Source organism: Frieseomelitta varia, unplaced genomic scaffold (genome assembly GCF_011392965.1).
Source record: "Frieseomelitta varia isolate USP_RPSP 00005682 unplaced genomic scaffold, Fvar_1.2 scaffold_648, whole genome shotgun sequence".
Taxonomy (NCBI): Eukaryota; Metazoa; Arthropoda; class Insecta; order Hymenoptera; family Apidae; genus Frieseomelitta; species Frieseomelitta varia.
The window spans coordinates 191987-214475 of NW_025110421.1; the positions used below are offsets into that span (position 1 = coordinate 191987).

Sequence of the window (22489 nt, forward strand, 5' to 3'; positions counted from 1 at the left end):
TGGAACATTTTACTTAGTAATTATTTGAATATTTCAGTGCAGTCTAATACTTCAGTACCTTCTAGTTACATGTACAGTAAAGTTCTCATTCAATTTCTAGACAATTTAATCCTAACAATTATACAATAGTAATGATAATAAAACTCAAACTACCAGACCACTGCTTGAGGCAAATTCCTCATCTCTTGGAGAAGATTACAATCTTGTCTTACGTCTTCTGAGTAAATGCATTATGAAATTTCTCGTAGCTTGGATTGATTACGGTGAGTTACACGATTCTATGAAGCTCCTATGAAGATCCTACGGCCTCTAAAGAAAGTTTCACGGTTACTGGGCTACGTTATTCACCGCAGGTTCCAACATGGATCATACCACAACGCAGGTAATTCCCAAGACTTGTGAGATAGGCACGGACAGTTTGACGACTTCGGAATCGTATGAGGCGGTTTCCACGTCTCTGTAGACATCAGACTTGCGGTCCCAGGATCTCGGCTTGTCCAAGGCATTGCTGGGTCATTGTGGCGGTTTGTGGCGTATCTTACCTCTTCGGATGGTACGCGAATGCTTCCCTTCACCGCGAAACAGACCGAGCATTATCCCGCAGTCTCGCGGTATCAGAGGATCGAAAGTTCGAACAACCAGACCGAAAATTGGCAACTTTCTCTCGTTATCGTTTCGCGCAAAAATTCCAAAGTTTGTGCAAATTCGTGGAACTTTTAGCAATTTCAAAGCAAGTAAGGTGAAACTATACTAGAAAAATATAGTAAGACTGCTAATTAACGACAAGTACGAAATTTATCCTTGAAGAAGGTATCAGAAAGAGGAACAACTGAAAGAATTATAATGCAGAATAATTATTGCGTTGACGTAGATCGTAGAACATTGTGGTACGTGTTAATAAAACATTGTAACACTGAACTTGATAAAGCTAGTATAAAAGACGGTCGAGTGTTAGATAATTACTTAATTAGGCAATTAGGCAATTAATTAATTGGATAATTAGGTAATTAACTTACCGATTAAAATACTTTGTACAATTCTTTGTTTGAAAACAGTGTCGGTTCACGTTAAAAATGAAAGTAAAGTTAATTATAGTCGAGAGATGTTGTTTTGTTTGCGAAACGTAATTTTAATAACTCCGTAACGAATGCGAGATAGGTATCCATTTCAAATTGTTTTATTATTTCTGCGCGATTTCTGTTTCTATTTTTATTGTTTGTCAAATAAAATATAATAATCGTGCACAATTGAAAAATAAGTTTGTTAAATTCCAACTATGATATCGAAATATGTTGCTCCTCCTGATGCATGGCCTTGGCAATGTTATTTTAAATTATAAACGAAAACAACTTGCAACTATACGATTATCAAGTATAACAATTCATTCGCTATTAAAATAAATGATATCACAACGATAAACAAACAATAATATTATTCTAAGCCGTTCCACTTGAAAGATTAATTTTCCTTCTGTTTCTCGTTCTTCGATGGAGCGAAATTTTAGAAAATGCAATTCAGAAAATTTAATGAAACCGAAAGAAACCAGAAAAATTTATAAGAAATTAATATTGAACAGACTCAACATGTTGAATGGTTGGCGAGATTAAGGGCTCAAATTACATCGAAAAATTTCTGATATTCCCCGAGTCAGAATTTGTGAAATACACAGATTTTCTAATATCAATGATGATCTCCTTTTTCAGAGTATTTTAACACATAGCCTACGGATAATGAAATCGAGAAAAATAACACGACGATTAATTAACAAAATATTGGCAGTGAATATGAAATACAAATCCAGTAAAAGTGAATATCGAAACTTTTGGTACTGTAGATAAATTAAAATATCACTAAAATTCTTACATTTTATTTCAAGTCCATTTAAATTTTATCCAATAGATATTCTTAATTACTATGCTGCCACATTTTCCTCGCAACAGTGCCTTTATTGTGCAAACTTCAAACGCTTTCATTTAGATTGCCGACAAAATATATGACTCTGCTTCAATAAGACAATAGATCTTCCACTCATTTCAACAAAAATTAACAGAAACAATCGATCGTACACCACTACTGAAACTCTAGATCCATAATGCGTTATGTAAGCGTTAAAAGAGCAGCTATAAAAGAGCCGTACATCATCGTGGTCGATGTCCAACATTGACAAGCATCCCAAGCGGCTACATCGATTGTATTTTAATTATTTAATATCTCGAGGTAAGGTAGATAACTCGATATTACTAACACACTGGCTGTCCCGGTGATCACCGGCAGTCAGCAATTTCTTTCTTTTAAATTGTAGAAATTAGAAAATTAAATGTTAGAAGTAAAGTAGGAACTTTAACTAAAAAAGAACTTAGACCGACTAAACGTAAACCGAACATCGTAAATATAACCGAATAATAATACTGCATAATATTTCACAATACATTTACTCTTAAGATATATTAATTCAAACATTTATTCTTGTTTGTTAAAATTCAAATTTTCTTAAAATTGAAAATTGAAAATCAGTATTCGCAGAAGAAAACGAGAAAAAGGTTTCAAAATTGAAATATCTCTAAAACGTTCCACATAACTTAAATGTATAGTATCGACATGCTATAGAATCAAAACGTTTCGTTGCACAGATAGAATTTACAAATATCGCATAACGGTCATCGCCTCTCAGAACGTCAAATTGCAAAATTGACAAAAATGTAAAATTTTTACATTACGAAAGAGTAACCTTTTTCTCCAAGATCGATCCGCTGGAAAATCGTGATTAAGTTCTAGGTACTTCGAAATTTATCATGTTTATCCCGTAAACAACGTGGAACCGAGTGGTTCCATTGGACGTTATGCAGAGAGTGCGCTAAACTCAAATTCACGCGATTAATTAGACAACTAACTTGACATTTAACGGAGCGTTTTGTGTGTTCAAGGAGCATGAGGGCGGCAATAGCATTTTGCGTGGCAGTACTACCTCTGGTCATCGGAATAACGTGGGAACCGCCAGAAAGTGCTAAAGACTTTTCACTTTACCAGATCTATCCTAGGAGTTACAAGGACAGCGATGGAGACGGCATCGGTGATCTTAGAGGTGCATTTTTCTTTCTTTGACAATCGGAGTTTTCAAAATCTACTTCATAATCAGGAACTTCTTCCCTTTGTTTCATTAATTATGGTTTTAGTACTTTTGTCGTACAGTGCCTAAAAAATTGTAAAACATCGCCAGGTGTCACACAGCGACTGGACCATTTTACGGAATCAAACGTTCAAGCGGTTTGGTTGTCGCCCATTTTTCGCTCCCCGATGGTTGATTTCGGCTACGATATTTCGAACTTCACGGAAATTGAACCGCTATTTGGCACTCTGACGGACTTTGAGGAGCTACTGAAAGCCGCGCATGACAGAAATCTATCGGTGATCTTGGATTTCGTTCCAAATCATACGTCGGACCAACACGAATGGTTCAAGAAGAGCGTGCAGGGAATTCCACCTTACGACAATTATTACATTTGGCATCCAGGACGAATAGAAAATGGCACGCGTAAAGCGCCAAACAACTGGGTAAGCGTGATATAAATTTCTTCAAATGTCCTTCAATCTTCAAATGCTATCGTGAATCAAATTTCATCTCACGCAAATATTGTTTCCTGATAATATCATTCTAATGTTATTCACAAATGTTTTAAATAGTATTTCCTCTCGTTGTCTTTTAATGTTGATTAATAACGAAACGATTACGGACGCGTCTGCTGACTATTGTTCGATTTTATCGAAACAAATAAATAAAAATTGTATTCGGACGAAACTCGATGAAATTATGATAATGGAATTAACATAACAGTTTCTAAGAGGCATGGATTTTTATTTGAATCATTATGAGGAACAGAGAGTAAACGCTGAATTAAATAATTAATAATGATAATTCGGCAGTAATCATTATTTAATTATTTCAATACTATTTCATCATTCAATATTTATTATTATTAAAAGGTATCATTACCAAATTTCATCGCAAATTCATTTTGAATGATCGTTTGATTTATTGAAAATCACAGAGAAAGCGGTATAACATCGATATATAGATTAAAATGTTCATTTCAACCTTACTAGGAGAAGTCATTTCTCGATCGTAAAATATATTTCAAAGTTTCATTCGCTTATTTAAAAAACCAAGAATTTGGTTACCTTTATCAAATTTATTTAACAATTGACAAATTAACTTCTTGCTCGGGTCCCCGTAATCGTAATTATTTAGAAATTCCCTACTTTTGAATAAATTATATCAAGATCGGCTGATATGAATTTAATTATCCTGAAAGTTCCCGAAATAAACAACGATCCGGTTGAGCAAGTTGAACACAGCCACATTTATTATTACAATGCATAATCTTTTTTCCCTCCATTATCATAATAACAGACGACTCACTTTTTACTCACATTAGAAAACTTTGCGAGCGAAAGAAAAAACCGGCATTCGAATCTCTTTAATTACTCGGGGGAAAAAAGTAATCCGTCAGTATTTATTCCACGTACGGACGGATCTCTCATTTGCATAACGACGTGCTTGCACGCTCGTAGATAACGTCGTCTAATATTAATTTAATAGAACGATTGTGAGCCGAGTTTTCGAATTTTTTTTACGTCGTGCTCGTCGTTCGCCGTAGCGATCGAAAGTTTTTCGGCGTGAATCGTCGATAAGCCTATTAGCTCTACGTAAAAAATATTCATGGAAACTTTAATTTAATTTAATTTAATTTTCTAATCTTCAGATTATTATGATATACACGTAATTTTCAATATGTAATTTAATTTTCAAGTCTAATCGTTATGTCACAACACTGCTAAACTTGGGAAACTTTATTCATTATCTATGCACTTGGTAAATTTACAAACGCATATTTGTGTACAGGTGAGTGCAATGACTGGGCCGGCTTGGGAGTGGAATGATGAACGACAGGCATATTACCTGCATCAATTCGGTCCAGAACAACCTGATCTGAACTACTACAATCCGGATGTGAGACGCGAGATGGAAGTGAGTATCATTTGAGAAATAAGTAGTTCTATTTAGCACAGTGTCTCACAATTATATATATTATTATTACTAATATTAATTAGCTATTGTTAAAATATTCTGCAAAATATTGTTTCCCAATAGTGAATCTTTTTCATTGGACATGTCGAAGAATCGAACAACGAAAATTAGAGATATTCGACGTTTCGACGAGCTGATTTCTTGTTACTTCGATTCACTTCTATGTTTTTTATCGAAAGATAAAATTCAATTTCACTTGCTAGCCACACTGAAAACAAATATCCCCTCCATGTTGTTTCCAGCAGTTCTCTAGCCAACATTAGCATTGCTCCGCCGTCATTGCATAACTCACATTCTCTTTCTCCCTCGTCCAACAAATATCTATATAAAAAATTATTTTTCAATGTGTCCGCATTTACTCGTACAGACTAATACTATACATAATATTCTAGCAACAACAAAAATATTTCTCAAGTGATATACCAATTCTATACTTAATACTTCTATACTACAGGCTATTCTGAGATTCTGGTTAGACAAGGGCGTTGATGGCTTCAGAATAGATGCCATGAAGTACCTTTATGAAGACCAACGATTTTTGGACGAACCTCTATCAGGTCTAACTGACGATCCTAACGCCATCGAGTACACTCTGAAGATATACACCACTGATCTACAACCAACCTACGACATCCTTCCCACGTGGAGAAAAATCTTGGACGAATACAAACAGCCAAAATATATCTTCGTCGAAGTATATACCAACACGTCGTCGACGATGAAATATTATGACTATGGAGCAGATTTTGCTTTCAACTTCGATCTGATTACAAATCTGACTATAGACTCGACTGCAGCAGATATCAAGCATGTAGTTGATTCGTGGTACAATACCATGCCGAAAGGTAGCACTCCTAACTGGGTGGTAAGTTAAAAACTAATATACTGTATGAAGATGGTTCGATCGAATTTATATATCGTTGACGCTATCTTGATCGATCCGCGCGCAACAACTTCATTTCCTCTTTTAGATAAATATTTAAGTATAAGTTGAGGTGGCACCTACGTGCTTTCGACAGACACTATCAATGCCCAATCTAATTATTTCAGAGTTATAAGTAATTCTAAACAGAAGAAATTATAATTGTTTCGGCGATAACATTGAAAGGTTGCCACACACGTAGCGATAGAAATTAGAGAGAAATCAAATTATTCGAGAAGCGTAACTAATTGAACGTCGTTCGATTGGAAAAACGAGTTGATAGATCTCGTTCGAAGCTTTGTCGTTGAACGGTGAGAGGTACGCGCGAACGAGTTTGAAACATGACGAGGAAATTCGCGGAAGAGAACAAAACGCACCTCTTTGCGCTCGCGTTCTTCGAATTTCACGGGCGAATCGAGATTCATCGAGCCCGTCCGTACAGGCGTGAAAGATCAAACCGGATTTCCACGTCAAAGGAAATAAACAATGCTAGAAGAAAAGTTCGCAAAAAACGAAAGGAAAACAGACAATTTTCAGATCGTGGATCTCTGATTTCACTAGCTAGCTCATACAAGAAATTAAGTATTTTGTTATTAGCTTCTCATTTTTTATGCAAATTATTTTACAGAAATGGAAGCGAATATTTTTACATTTTTAGAAGTGACATTCCAAAGGTAGAAAAATTCTTTTACGATATTTCTCAGTATAATATCGTTCTTTTGTCGTTTAAGTTGTCGTCAGCTTCTTTTGCAATTACTTGCATAACAATAAATTGACTATTAAAAGATGTATTGATATGATTAATATCAAAATCATATTTCCGAAGAAACAAATTTTAACTGATGTATTTCATTAGCAATTGACTTTCAAATAAATAATGATTATTATAAAAATTTGAAGTACCGTTAAAATTAATAATTATAATGAAGATATTAATGTGAATAGTCAAATCGACGTACTAATGAAATTAATTCATTTGAATAATAATTAAATCTAAAATTATCTATTATAAATCTTTAGTTCGACAATTCATCGTTCTTTTCCGGGTGACACGGGTTAAAAACATGTACCAAGCTAAAACGATCGAGAATAATTTTTAAAAAAGAATGATTTCTGTAGCAAATTTTTGAGTCCTTGAAAATTTTTTGTACAGGCCGGGAACCATGACAGACCTAGATTAATAAAGAGAGTGGGAGAACCACGAGCCCGTGCCGTCACCACGTTCGTGCTTTTATTGCCGGGCGTAAGCGTGACTTATTACGGCGAAGAAATTGGCATGACAGACGAATACATTTCGTGGGAAGAGACAGTGGATCCACTAGGCTGTTCATCTGGTAAAGCAAATTATCAAAGTACCAGTAGAGATCCCGTCAGAACACCGTTCCAATGGAATAACTCCGTTTCCGCCGGTAAGTTCCCGACAAGATACAATGTTCACACGGAAGAAACCGTTTTCGGACCAATAACGCGATTTTTAAGAACTCTTTTTAAAAACAAATTTTCGGTGAAAGGCAATTTCCTGTTAGCGGAAAGGACAAGTCAAATTGAGAATACTATAGGGTCAACTGTTTCACACTTGTTGATAGCCACTTGGAAAGAATATCTGAATTTTACAAATTACGAACGATTTGATGAACTATGTACGCAAGCATTAAACGAATAATAATTTTATGTTTATTGATACCCCTTATAATATAAAAATATTACCTAAATATTTGACTAGAGGAAAATTATAAATGATTTCTTAAACTGCAAATTACTATTGTACAAATTCACGAAAAGTAATTTTATATTTATTAATATATATTAATATTCGCGATATTCTGTCATAATGAGCTATTATTAATAGAAAACTGTGATTCGACAAATTAGAAACTATTCATGGTATTAGACTTGTTTGATATGGATTCATCGATAGTATTATTTTTGCCACTACAAGTAGCAATTAATTTAATTTGCAATATAGGTCGTAATATGATTGATTAAATCACTCATTATATGTTATATTGCAACTTATATATTAATGTATATTACATACAATATTGCACTATAATTAACTAGTTAATAATGTTAGTTAGTTAAAATACAATTCACGTTTATTATAATCCAAATGTTCAGCTAATCGTGTTTTCGTCAATTCAAAGCAACAACGATCTTAATAACCGAGAGTTTCAATTCGCAGGATTTTCTTCGAATTCCCATACCTGGCTTCCAGTCAACGCTAATTACAAGACCTTGAATCTAGCTGACGAGAAGAAAGACAAGAACTCGTACTACACTCTTTATGAGAAACTCTCGAAGCTGAAGAAATCGCCGCACTTCAAGCAGGCCACTTTAGTTACGAAAGTATTAGATAAATATGTTTTCGCTTTTGCCAGGTAAGGATAATTCCCTGTGTAAATCGGAACGAAATTTGCATTACAAACGATGATGTGACACTTTCGTTTTCTCAATGGAATGTCGTAATTTCTTCAGAGAAACCAAGAAGCATGGAAGCGTTTACGTTATAACGAACTTCGGCGACAAGAACTCAATAGTGAACTTATCAGCGTTTGATAACATACCGAGGATATTGAATGTATATTACGCCACTGCTGACTCCAAGGTACTTCCTTGGTAAGTGTGACCATTTTTTCAAGTTTTATTGGCTTAATTTGCGTCATCGTGATGATAAATCTATGTATCTTTTCTCAACTTTCATTTCGTTACTAATTCACGCTTGTTTGTCTCTTTGTTGCAAATGCAGGAAAAAAGTCTTCCAGGTTCGACGCCTGACCATGCCCGCCAGGTCTGTGGTCATCCTTACCACTCCAAATGCGAAATTTTGAAACTGGCTAATCCCACAACGAAGTATTTATCTATGCTTCTTTAAATATTTAATCCAATATTTAATTATGTATAATCTGATCTGGTAATAAAGTAGCATCGTTATTAATGATTATGTTTGAAATTGAACTGTACCTTCTTGATACGAACGCTTCGGTACATTAATAATCACAGTATCACAATGAGAGAGGAAAATATTCACATTTACATTTAGCTCATATTTCATATTACGCGCAGTTCATATTTCGTGTCGTGTAATTCCACAGGATTTTGTCGCCATATTGAAGCTTCCTCTCCTAGTTACTTTCTTTTTAATTAAACCTTCAATCACTAGCACAAATAGACAATTTTTACATTATCTACTTTCACTGCATAGCTTGGCATTTTACAAACTACATACATCTTACAAGGAAGCACTATCGTTCCTCGTGACACTATCCAACACGATTTTTTTAAATAGCATCTGGCACTAAAATCCTTTCCTCAATTCCTTTTCTTTCTGTAATGTCTACCAATCAAATTCTTTTAAATCAAAAATCGGGCGTCTCGAAAGGAAACCTTGACGTTCACCTTGAAACGATAGTCGTGGAGACAGCCAGCGGGTCAAAACGGCCGAAACTCGCGTTATGATTCGAGAAACAAATACGATTAACCTGCGTCTTTCACTTTCTTTTACGCAAAGGTAAATCTGGCCAAAAAGCGTGAACGGAAGCATGTCGATCATCGCATGGTCAATCACCGTGCCATCGATTTATAATCGTTGCTTCGATATCCATCGCGGGATTTCGGGAATTTTTATATAAATCTACAACCACGTGATTACTCCAAATATGATATTTCGTATGTCCTGTGCGATAATATAGAAATATTCAACAAAAATGAAAATTAAGTAAAAATTAATGTACAAATCACGTAAAAACCAAAGTTTATAATCATCTTCAAAACCTACGTAACTTTAAATAAATCAATTGTCGTCTATCATGTGTTGAAGAATTTCACTGGTCAACTTTCGCAGGGAATTCCTCGAGCGCTCGAAATTTGGCTGCGCTCGCTGCATTTTCTTCGGCTCGCTTCGTTTCGAAGCTTCATTCCAGATGCAGACCGGGTGACAAGCGAAATTGAATATTCGAAGTTGCGCGTGAGAGTTAAAAGAGTCGCGGAAAGATACTTCAAAGTAGGCACGTTCAAACGAAATTGTTCCAACCAACCGGTATTTTTATGCTTCAGTCAGTCAGAAGAAGTCTACGTACTCTGATAAATTTGAAGTATTCGAGGAAAAAGATTTTGATGATAAACAAATAATTGATTTATTTAATGTTACGTAGGTCTTGAAGAAGATTATAAACTTTAATTATCTTTACACGAATTTCTTACTCTCACATTACTATATTTTTTATTTCGATTTGTACATTAATTTTTATTTAATTTCCATTTTTGTTGAATATTTGATGTTAATTTTTATACGATCGCACACGACATACGAAATATCATATTTGGATTAATCACGTGGTAGATTTATATAAAAATTCCCGAGTCTTCTGAGTAAATACATTATCAAAGTTCTCGTAGCTTGGATTAATTGTGATGAGTTACACGACTCTATAAAGTCCTAGAGTCTCAAAGTTATCGTCGTCTAAGCCAAGTTTCTCAGTTTCATTGTTATTGGGCTACTTTACTCGCAGCAGGATCTTACCAGAATGCAAGTAAGTCCCAACCCCTGTGAGATAGGTACGGTCAATTTGACAACTTTGGAATCATATGATCCACATCTCTGGAGACATTGAACTTGTGATCCCACGATCTCAGTTTATCCAAGACATTGCTAGGTCATTATGGTGGTTTGGGACGTATCTTACTGCTTCGAATGGTAGGTGAATGCTTCCCTTCACCACAAAACAGATCGTGTGTTATCCCGCAATCTCGTAGTGCTCGAGGATCGAAAGTTCGAACAACCAGCTCGAGAATTGGCAATTGTCGAGAATTGTCTCTCGTCGTCGTTTCCCGAAAAAAATTCCAAAGTTTGTACAACTCTGTAAAACTTTTCCGATTTTTAAGTACATGAAGTGAAACTGTAAAGAAAAATATAGTAAGGCTGCTAACCAATGCCAATTACGAACTTTGATAACGAAAAGTTATTCATTTATTCTTGTAGAACTATGTTAACGCAAAAAGGAATATGCAAAGAGGAACAACTGAAGAAATTATAATGCAGAATAATTATCTCATTAACATAGTGACGTAGTACATTGTGGACGTATCAATAGAACACTAGTTGAAACGCTGAGCTTGACAGAGTTGGTATAAAAGATGTTGGCGTGTTAGATAATTATTTAATTAGGCAATTAGGCAATTAACTGGCCAATTAAAATACTTTGTCTAATTCTTTGTTTGATAACTATGTCGATTCACGTGAAAAATGAAAGTAAAGTTCATTGTCGTCGGGAGATATTGTTATGTTTGTGAAACGTAATTTGAATAACTCCTTAATGAATGCGCAACAGGTATTATAATACATTTCAAATTGTTTTATTATTTCTGCGCGATTTCCGTTTCCATTTTTATCATTTGTCAAATATAATCGTGCACAATTCAAAAATAAGTTTTTTTAAAATTCCAACTATGATCTCGAAATGTGCTGCTCCTCTTAATACATGGACTTCGCAATGTTATTTTATATTATAAACGAAAACAAGTTGCAACTATATGATTATCAAATAGAATAATTCATTCACTATTAAAACAAATGACGATAAACTATAAACTTATATCGATATCACGATAAACTTTTCACTTCAAAGGTTAATTTCTCTTCTTCCATCAATCTTCCTTCTGTTTCTCGTTCTTCGATGGAGCGAAATTTTAGAAAATGCAATTCAGAAAATTTAATGAAACCGAAAGAAATCAGAGAAATTTATTAGAAATTAATGTTGAACAAACTTAACATGTTGAATGGTCGGCGAGACTCAAGGCTCAAATTGCATTGAAACATTTTCTAATTTTCTCCGAGTCAGAATTTGTGAAATACACAGATTTTCTAATATCAGTGATGATCTCCTTTTTCAGAGTATTTTAACACACAGCCTACGGATAATGAAATCGAGAAAAATAATACGTCGATTAATTAACAAAATATTGACTTGGCAGTGAGTATGAAATATGAATCCAGTAAAAGTGAATATCGAAACTTTCGGTTGGTACTGTAGATAAAGTCAGAATTCACCATGGTAATAATGGGAACGTAAATGATAGGAATATCATTATAAACTTATCACTAAAATTCTTGTATTTTATTTCAAGTCCATTTAAATTTTATCCAATAGATATTCTTAATTACTATGCTGCCACATTTTCCTCGCAACAGTGCCTTTATTGTGCAAACTTCAAACGCTTCCATTTAGATTGCCGACAAAATATATGACTCCGTTTCAATAAGACAATACGTCTCTCACTCCTTTGACAAAAATTAACAGGAACAATTGAACGTACACCACTAATGAAACTCTAGATCCATAATGCATTATGTAAGCGTTAGAAAAGCAGCTATAAAAGAGTAGCTGTCACCGTACATCATCGCAGTCGATGTCCAACATTGACAAGCATCCCAAGTGGCTACATCGATTGTATTTTAATTATTTAATATTTCGAAGCAAGGTACATAACTCGATATACTAACACATTGACTATCCCGATAGTCACCGGCAACCAGCAATTTTATTTTTAAAAATTTCCGAAATTAGAAAATTAAATGTTAGAAGTAAAGTAGGAACTTTAACTAAAAAAGAACTTAGACCGACTAAACGTAAACCGAACATCGTAAATATAACCGAATAATAATACTGCATAATATTTCACAATACATTTACTCTTAAGATATATTAATTCAAACATTTATTCTTGTTTGTTAAAATTCAAATTTTCTTAAAATTGAAAATTGAAAATCAGTATTCTCAGAAGAAAACGAGAAAAAGGTTTCAAAATTGAAATATCTCTAAAACGTTCCACATAACTTAAATGTATAGTATCGACATGCTATAGAATCAAAACGTTTTGTTGCACAGATAGAATTTACAAATATCACATGACGGTCATCGTCTTTCAAAACGTCAAATTGCAAAATTGACAAAAATATAAAATTTTTACATTATGAAAGAGTAACCTTTTTCTCCAAAATCCATCCGCTGGAAAATCGTGATTAAGTTCTAGGTACTTCGAAATTTATCGTGTTTGTCCCGTAAACAACGTGGAACCGAGTATCGGACTGGTGAACGTGGTTAGAACGTTATGCAGTGCGCTAAACCCAAAGTCACGCGGTTAATTAGACAACTAATTTGATATTCAGCAATGTGTTTTGTGTGTTCAAGGAGCATGAGGGCGGTAATAGCATTTTACGTGGCAATACTGCCTCTGGTCATCGGAAAAAAGTCGAACCTGCCGAACAAAATTACAGACATTTCACTTTATCAGATCTATCCTAGGAGTTACAAGGACAGCGATGGAGACGGCATCGGTGATCTTAGAGGTTCGTTTCCCTTTTTCTGACAATTCAAGTTTTCAGAGTGTATTTTATAATTAGAAATTTCTTTCCTTTGCTTTGTTGATCATAGTTACATCAATCGTTTATGTTGGATTATTGACTTTAAATGTTGGTTATTATTATGGACACTAATTGGCGCAAATGGTTTTATAAAGACTGTTGATGTTATCTACGAGCTAGTACTATATAAATATCAAAAATTTGATTAGTAAAGAATTTCAAAAATATTTGCAAATGTTTCAAATAATAACAAAAAATACAGAAGGGAAAATAAGGGTGAATGAAAATCGGAAATAGTCTCACAAACGAATTTATGTGAGTTATTACATAATTTAAAGATATTTAAATTTTTCATTTAGAGAACGTATTGACTCAGAATGTTTATACTAAGAAAGTATTTGAGTACTTGCAGTAGGAAACTAATATTTAATTGTGTAAATGTCTTTTTGAAAATATTTGTCACAATTGAAGAGCAATTTTACAGAATTTTACAGTACATACCAATACCAATAAACTTTTCTGTGCATAATATAAAAAAAAGTTTATATTTCTAGTAACTAGAATGATTGTTTGAACGTATTAAAAAAACAATTAATTCAATATATATAAATATATAGAATAAAAATATCTCAAGCACCATGATGTACGAATAAACGAGTTGCATTGATTTTTAACAACGGCGAACAGAGGAGCGGCAACGGATGTAATTAACAGAGATAAGCATGCAAACATTAATCGAGGGAAAAAGGAGGAAAGCGAAGCGCGAGTAAAATCTCGAAGGAAGAAGTTAATGTTTGAATTTAAAAATAAATTTTAATTCCTGTTGCACATTTGCCGCTTTGAAGCAGTACGAACTCGAAAGCGGCGTGTTCTGCAAGAGATTTTCAACTTTCTCGCAAATTTTTCGGTCATCACGAAGGATATGCACCTCTGCGTCACGTGACGTCGCTGGAAAATAAAATTTTCAAGTCTCCGCCGGTGGAAATTCAACGAAATTGTTTCTTCTCTTTCTTTTTTCAAACAATGTCACACTTGAACGTAATTTTGACGTACAGTGCCTAAAAAATTGCAAATTATCGCCAGGTATCATCCAACGATTGGATCATGTGGTGGCATCAAACCTTGACGCGATTTGGTTGTCGCCCATTTATCGCAGTCCGATGATAGATTTCGGTTACGACATTTCGAACTTCACGGAAATTGACCCGATATTTGGCACTCTGACGGACTTTGAGGACCTAGTGAAAGCCGCGCATGATAGAAATTTATCAGTGATCTTGGACTTCGTTCCAAATCATACGTCGGACCAACACGAATGATTCCAGAAAAGTCTGCAGGGTATTCCACCTTACGACGACTATTACGTTTGGCATCCAGGACGAATAGAAAATGGCACGCGTCAACCGCCAAACAATTGGGTAAGCGTGATTTAAATTTCTTCAAATGTTCCTTCAGTCTTTTAAATGCTATCGTGAATCAAATTCCATCGCACGCAAATCTTGCTCTGTGCTAATATCATTCTAATGTTATTCATAAATATTTGATGTAATATTTTCTCTCATGTTCTTTCGTGTAAATAATCTATAGCACACAAAGAAACAAACAATGAAAATAAAAGTCGCAGCGTAAAAGTCGGTCGGCAGTTTGCCTACTTCATAACGAAACTTTTGCATGAAACTTTCCACGATTTATGGTCGACTCGTAGTAGCTGAATAATACGAAATACTCCATATCGAGATGGGTTCCGAAAGGGAAAGGTTCAAATTTAGAAACAATGATATCGCAGGTGCATTAAATTTCTTTCTTTTTCTTCATTCTTTATGGACATACTATCCTGTTACATTCTGACAGTTCGCAGAAGTTTCTCTACAATCGTGCTGTTCGTTCTTTCTTTTCACAAAGATCGGTTTATACTGCGCAAGGTTTATTTCATCCACTCATGCACATTTCGTAGCACACAAACAATGCCTTTTCTTTCGTTTGAACACGTTACCATTCAGTTGTCATCTACCATTAACAATCCCAAATGTTATTTAAATAAACTCTGAATCTGCAAAATTGAGAAGTTCCTAGCTTTTACGACTCAAAAGTTCAAGCAGTTCATTTAAATTGCAAAAGCTGGAGCTCTTAAATTTGAAAATTGTCGTGAACCCCGTGAAAATTAGACAATTTTTTTAATCCAAGCTCTGCATTACGCGAAAGCTTGGGCAACTTTGATCATTACGTAGAAATCTAAATTTACAAATGCATATTTGTGTACAGGTGAGTGCATTGAATGGACCGGCATGGACGTGGCGAGATGAACGCCAGGCCTACTATCTGCATCAATTCACCGTACATCAAGTTGATCTAAACTATTACAATCCGAATGTGAGACGCGAGATGGAAGTGAGTATCACTTGAGAAATACGTAGTTCTATCCAGCACAATATCTTATATATATATTGTATATCACGCATTAATCAGCTATTGCTAAAATATCCTGCAAAATATTGTTTCCCAATAGTCAATATTTTTCATTGGACGTGTCTATACTAACTAATAATATTCATTTAAATTTTATTGTTTTTTTCATTCTCTAAAATTTTTCAACTGAACATTGCATCCACGACGAATTCGACGTTTCAACGAGCTGAATTTTGTCACTTTGATTCACTTCTATTGTATATTTTTATCGAAAGATAAAATATCTTCAGTTTCCCTGAAGAATGTGAATCACAGTAACTGATAAATTATTATTCGTCAACGTCGTCGAATTTCATAATATAGAAGAATGCCAAGACGCTTTATTTTCATCGTTATTGTATAATATCCTTCTGTTCCATAATTACCAATAAGTTTTTGCAGTTTACAAACAATTTTAAATGTGTCATTAGATGTTGCTTCATTGTTCCAGCAGGCCAACACTCATCTAACCAATATTTGCACCTTGCTCGAGCTAACAGGCACTGAATGTTACTATATGTTGTCAAATATTCTGGCAACGATAAAAATATTTCTCACGTGATGTGTACGCTAATTCTGTACATATTAATGTATTATAGGATATTCTGAGATTTTGGTTAGACAAAGGCGTTGATGGCTTCAGAATAGATGCCATAACATTCCTTTATGAAGACCAACGATTTTTGGACGAACCTCTGTCAGGTCAAACCGACGATCCTAACAACTACTATTATACCAAGAAGATATACACAAGTGATCAACAACCAGATTACGACATCCTTCCTACGTGGAGAAAGCTCCTGGACGAATACAAACAGCCAAAATACATAGTGGTCGAAGCATTTAGCAATACGGAGAAGACGATGAAATATTATCACTATGGAATAGATTTCCCTTTCAATTTAGATCTGATTACAAATCTGACAACACATTCGACTGCAGCAGATATCAAGCATATAGTTGATACGTGGTACAATATCGTCCTGGATGGTGGCACACCTAACTGGGTGGTAAGTTAAAAACTAATATACTGTATAAAGATGGTTCGATCGAATTTATATATCGTTGACGTTATCTTGATCGATATTATTTCCCGCGCGCAACAACTTCATTTTCCCTTTTACATAAATATATAGGTATAAGTTGAGGTGGCACCTACGTGTTTCGACGCACACTACCAATGCCCAATCTAATTATTTCAGAGTTATAAAGAAATATAAATACAAGAAATTATAATTATTTCAGTGATAAAGTTGAAAAGTTGGCCCACACGTAGCGGACAGATTAGAGAGAATTCAAATTATTCGAGAAGCAAAACGTTCGACGCGAAACTAATTGAATGTAGTTCGAATGGAAGAACGAGTTGATAGATCTCGTTCGAGGTTCGAATTCGAAGCTCTGTCGTTGAACGGCGAGAGGTACGCGCGAACGAGCTTGAAAAACTAGGAAATTCGCGGGAGGGAACAAAACGCGTCTCTTACGCTCGCGTTCTTCGAATTTCACTGGCGTATCGAGATTCATTCAGCCCGTGCTTGTACCGAGGCGATCGATTGTGAAATTTCAAGCCGAAAAACCGATATTTCCGCGTCGACGAAAGTAAACAATGCTAGAATAAACGATTGTTAAGAAAAAAAAGAAAGCGCACGATCGGAAAGGAAAACAGACAATTCTCGGTTTACAAATCTCCGATAATGAAGTCACTAGTTAGCTCCTATGGTAAAATAAAATGGTAAAAAGTTTAAACTGAGAAACCGATATCTCCACGTCGAAAGAAGTAAACAACGCTGGGAGAAAAGTTTCTCGTAAAAAAAGAAAGCGCAATATCGGGAAGGAAAATAGACAATTCTCGGTTCGCGGATTTCTGATAATGAAGTTACTAGCTCCTATAGTAAATTAAGTATTCTATCGTTAGTTTCGGGCTTTTTATGCAAATTATTTTACAGAAATGAAAGAAAATATTTTTACCTTTTTAGAAGTGTCATTACAAAAGTAGAAAAATTTTTTTACAATATTCTTCAGAGTAATATCGTTCTTTTGTCGTTTAAGTTAGATTGGCAATTCCTTGGAAAAGATGTATTGATATGATTAATATCGAAATCGTATTCCTGAAAAAATAAATTTTAACCGAAAAATTGATTTTCAAATAATTACTGATTAATATAAAAATTTGAAGTACCGTTAAAATTAATAATTATAATGAAGATGTTCATGTGAATAGTTAAATGGACGTACTAATAAAATTAATTCATTTGAATAACAATTAAAACTAAAATTATCTATTATAAATCTTTGGTTCGACAGTTCATCGTTTTTTTCCTGATTAAAAATGACACGGGTTAAAAACATGTACCAAGCTAAAACGATCGAGAATAATATTTAAAAAAGAATGATTCCTGTAGCAAATTTTTGAGCTCTTGAAAATTTTGTGTACAGGCCGGGAACCATGACAGACCTAGATTAGTAAAGAGAATGGGAGAACCACGAGCTCGTGCCATCACCACGTTCGTGCTTTTATTGCCGGGTATAAGCGTGACTTATTACGGCGAAGAAATTGGCATGACAGACGAATACATTTCATGGGAAGATACAGTGGATCCACTAGGATGTTCATCTGGTAAAGAGAAATATGAAAGTCTCAGTAGAGATCCCGTCAGAACACCGTTTCAATGGAATAACTCTCTTGCCGCCGGTAAGTTCCCAACAATTTTCACACGGAAGAAACCGTTTTTGGACCAACAATGCGATTCTGAAGAACTCTTTTTAGAAACAAATTTTCGGTGAAAGGCAATTTCCTGTTAGCGGAAAGAACAAGTCAAATTGAGAATACTATAGGGTCAACTTTTTTTCACACTTGTTGATAGCCACTTGGAAAGAATATCTAAATTTTACAAATTACGAACGATTTGATGAACTATGTACGCAAGCATTAAACGAATAATAATTTTATGTTTATTGATACCCCTTATAATATAAAAATATTACCTAAATATTTGACTAGAGGAAAATTATAAATGATTTCTTAAACTGCAAATTACTATTGTACGAATTCACGAAAAGTAATTTTATATTTATTAATATATATTAATATTCGCGATATTCTGTCATAATGAGCTATTATTAATAGAAAACTGTGATTCGACAAATTATAAACTATTCATGTTATTAGACTTGTCTGATATGGATTCATCGATAGTATTATTTTTGGCACTACAAGTAGCAATTAATTTAATTTGCAATATAGGTCGTAATATGATTGATTAAATCACTCATTATATGTTATATTGCAACTTATATATTAATGTATATTACATACAATATTGCACTATAACGAACTAGTTAATAATGTTAGTTAGTTAAAGTACAATTCACGTTTATTATAATCCAAATGTTCAGCTAATCGTGTTTTCGTCTGTGACGAAGGAAAGTAACAAGAAGACGTATCCTCTAAAGAAAAATTAGTAGATACGCGTGATATCGTTGCTATCACGACAATTTTTCGATGTTACGTATGTTCTTTCAACATGACATCATGCCTTCATTGAGAATATGTTTATTAAATCCTCAATTCAAAACAACAACGATCTTAATAACCAAGAGTATCAATTCGCAGGATTTTCCTCAAATTCCCATACCTGGCTTCCAGTCAACGCTAATTACAAGACCTTGAATCTAGCTGACGAGAAGAAAGACAAGAACTCGTACTATACTCTCTATAAGAAACTCTCAAAGCTGAAGAAATCGCCGCACTTCAAGCAGGCTAATTTAGTTACAAAAGTGCTGAATAAATATGTTTTCGCATTCGCGAGGTAAGGATGATACTCCGTGTAAATCGACACAATACTTACCGATTACGCGAGAAAATAACGATTAATCGCGTAGCTACATATAGTATATGCTTTATAGTTTATAACTATCCTTTTATTTAGTTAACAGTATTTGTATTTGATTAAAACTGATATCAGTATTTACGTTTTCTTTTTTCACGGAACTGACAAATTACATTTATATTTGAATTAGCAATTAAAGAAAACCACGGTGATATATTTTATTAGTCTATTTACTATATGTATACATTAAATAGGTTTGTTATTTAAATCAAGATAGAAATACTTGTGTTAAATGCAATTCAGAAATAAAGGAATCACTCGATTCAGAAATTTTTAAGAAATATTATTTATCATTCGAAACGTATTACAATTCAGAATTTACAAAATCCGAAAATGAAGAATACGGCAAGTGACGAAATAATTCTGCAAGATTCTACAAATGCAAACACCAATTTCAACATTACACATTGATTGCTAAAACGCCATTTAATCGCGATATATTATACGCAGCTATGTCGATCTTTGAAGTTAGATTTATACGTTATATTTATCAGCTTCGCGGGATCATAAAAATTTTTTATTTACGATTGATTGTGACACCTTCATCTTCTCAATGAAATGTCGTAATTTCTTCAGAGAAACCAAGAAGCATGGAAGCGTTTACGTTATAACGAACTTCGGCGACAAGAACTCAATAGTGAACTTATCAGCGTTTGATAACATACCGAGGATATTGAACGTATATTACGCCACTGCTGACTCCAAGGTACTTCCTTGGTAAGTGTGATCATTTTTTCAAGTTTTATTGGCTTAATTTGCGTCATCGTGATGATAAATCCATGTATCTTTTCTCAACTTTCATTTCGTTACTAATTCACGCTTGTTTGTCTCTTTGTTGCAAATGCAGGGAAAAAGTCTTCCAGGTTCGACGCCTGACCATGCCCGCCAGGTCTGTGGTCATCCTTACCACTCCAAATGCGAAATTTTGAAACTGGCTAATCCCACAACGAAGTATTTATCTATTCTCCTTTAAATATTTAATCCAATATTTAATTATGTATAATCTGATTTGGTAGTGTAGTTATTAAAATTATATTACAACTAGAATTGTCAAAATGACTTGATTCTATAATTTCTTATATACGACAATAAATTTTCAGAGACTCGACTAATTTTTCATAGAATGTGTATACAAATACAAGTCTATTTCGCGCCGTTTATTTAACAAATTAAATATCGATAAAGTTTTACAAAATATTCTAAAGAATTCTAAAGAAAAATGAAAGGTAGATGTGTTTCGTCTAACATTTATCAGCAAAATATCCGAGAAATGCTATCCCAGAATGTTAGAACAGCAAAGGTTAGGACAGAGAATGTATTTGTACGGACAAGATAGTTAAACGAGGACTTTCAGGTGTCTCCGGTGGCTCGTATAGCTAGACTGTTAGCTCGTATAGCTAGACTGCTACGCAATTGTACAAAATTGTTGTACTCCGTGCAATCTGTATCCACAATTTAACTCCTACGTGCAAATATATGTACCAAGCTGCATATCGTTTCTTTAGATGTATATTCATTCTACGAGATTGGATATGTATATTTATTTCATGTATAAATAAATATTTCACGAGAGTTTTGATATATTTACGTAGATCGAAATTTTCTTGAAAACTTTGACGACTTCACGCGGTTTAATCGTGGTGTGAAACTTTTGCAGTGTTACGCGGATTTTATTGCAACGATGTGCATTTCTTTTCTAAATGTATGAAATGTGCATTTCTTTTCTAAATGTATTGTTTAAAAATATAAACATGATTTTCAACGTTCTGAAACTAATATTTAGTGTAATGAGTTAGAACTAATATTTAGTGTTACGTAATTTGACCTTAAAGTAATTGTGAGTGTCCCCTAAATGACCGTAACGATAGTTTAAAATAAAAAAATTTTCCAATAATCATATGCAACATTCATGTTACGTAAGTAGACGAAAAAGTACGTAAGTATATACAGTAGACAGAAAATAGTTTAAAAGGTCGATACGATTATTTTAATTTAATGTTGTTTTATAATAGTATTTGATTCGTATCATCGGAAATTCGAAGATGTAAAAATTTAGATTCTGCATTGCTCGAGTGGAATTTTTAATCTGATTTAATTTTATTACCAATCCCCGTTATAAACACGAGGTAAGATTATTAAAGTCATAAATTTAATTTCACAATACCACTTGAGAATTAAATTTCGTAAAGTGTAATAAGGCATAACCTTTGCAAGATATAACAAAAGCAACGAGAAACACATCAGATTACTAAATTCACATTTTACAATTTCGAGCTTTCAAATATATCACATATTTTAGAAACTGGACTGCAAATATCAATTTTATAGTTTCTTTTAAAATTTTCATCATGCTATGTTATACAAACAACAATATATTGCAAGACACTGTATACTGATAATGACAGTTTCCAAGAGGTTGAAACTAGTAATTTACTTTCCATTAAGAATTTTTTTACTTTTATCTCGTGGAATTATCTATAATTTTGTATAATTACATATTTCAGATACGTTAAATATCAATAAAGAAAGTTACGAAACACATAATGCGAGATTACACGTAAGATGACATTATAAGGAAAATATAGTAAGACTAATGTACAAAATTTGATAATGAAAATTTTATCCTTGAAGAATTAAACACATATTACTTGTGTGTTTACACACATAAGTAAAACAAAATTTTGTAAAATAGAATAAAATAAATAAAATTTAACATATCAATAAAATATTATAATTGAAACGCTGAACTTGGCATATAGTTAGAACTGAGCATATACATAGTTGGTATA

The 22489-nt window shown here is 33.7% G+C and overlaps 2 protein-coding genes across 9 annotated transcripts in view; one reads left to right on the top strand and one right to left on the bottom strand.

The window, feature by feature from the left end:
• Nucleotides 1–22489, bottom strand: part of LOC122534909 (calcium/calmodulin-dependent 3',5'-cyclic nucleotide phosphodiesterase 1-like) — a 271807-nt gene that overhangs the window by 41868 nt on the left and 207450 nt on the right. The window lies entirely within an intron of this gene.
• Nucleotides 32–22489, top strand: part of LOC122534910 (alpha-glucosidase-like) — a 46182-nt gene continuing 23724 nt past the window's right edge. Inside the window, exons 1-10 of one of the 2 annotated variants that reach the window (XM_043665988.1) lie at nucleotides 32–36; nucleotides 2051–2062; nucleotides 2908–3082; nucleotides 3218–3552; nucleotides 4901–5026; nucleotides 5541–5951; nucleotides 7162–7417; nucleotides 8191–8386; nucleotides 8484–8624; nucleotides 8755–8778. In XM_043665988.1, the coding sequence (XP_043521923.1) occupies nucleotides 2929–3082; nucleotides 3218–3552; nucleotides 4901–5026; nucleotides 5541–5951; nucleotides 7162–7417; nucleotides 8191–8386; nucleotides 8484–8624; nucleotides 8755–8778 (1643 nt within the window). In that variant the 5' untranslated portion in view covers nucleotides 32–36; nucleotides 2051–2062; nucleotides 2908–2928. Of the gene's footprint in view, nucleotides 37–2050; nucleotides 2063–2907; nucleotides 3083–3217; nucleotides 3553–4900; nucleotides 5027–5540; nucleotides 5952–7161; nucleotides 7418–8190; nucleotides 8387–8483; nucleotides 8625–8754; nucleotides 8779–12414; nucleotides 12486–22489 lie in introns of those variants that run through there. The other variant, XM_043665986.1, reaches the window with a different exon arrangement.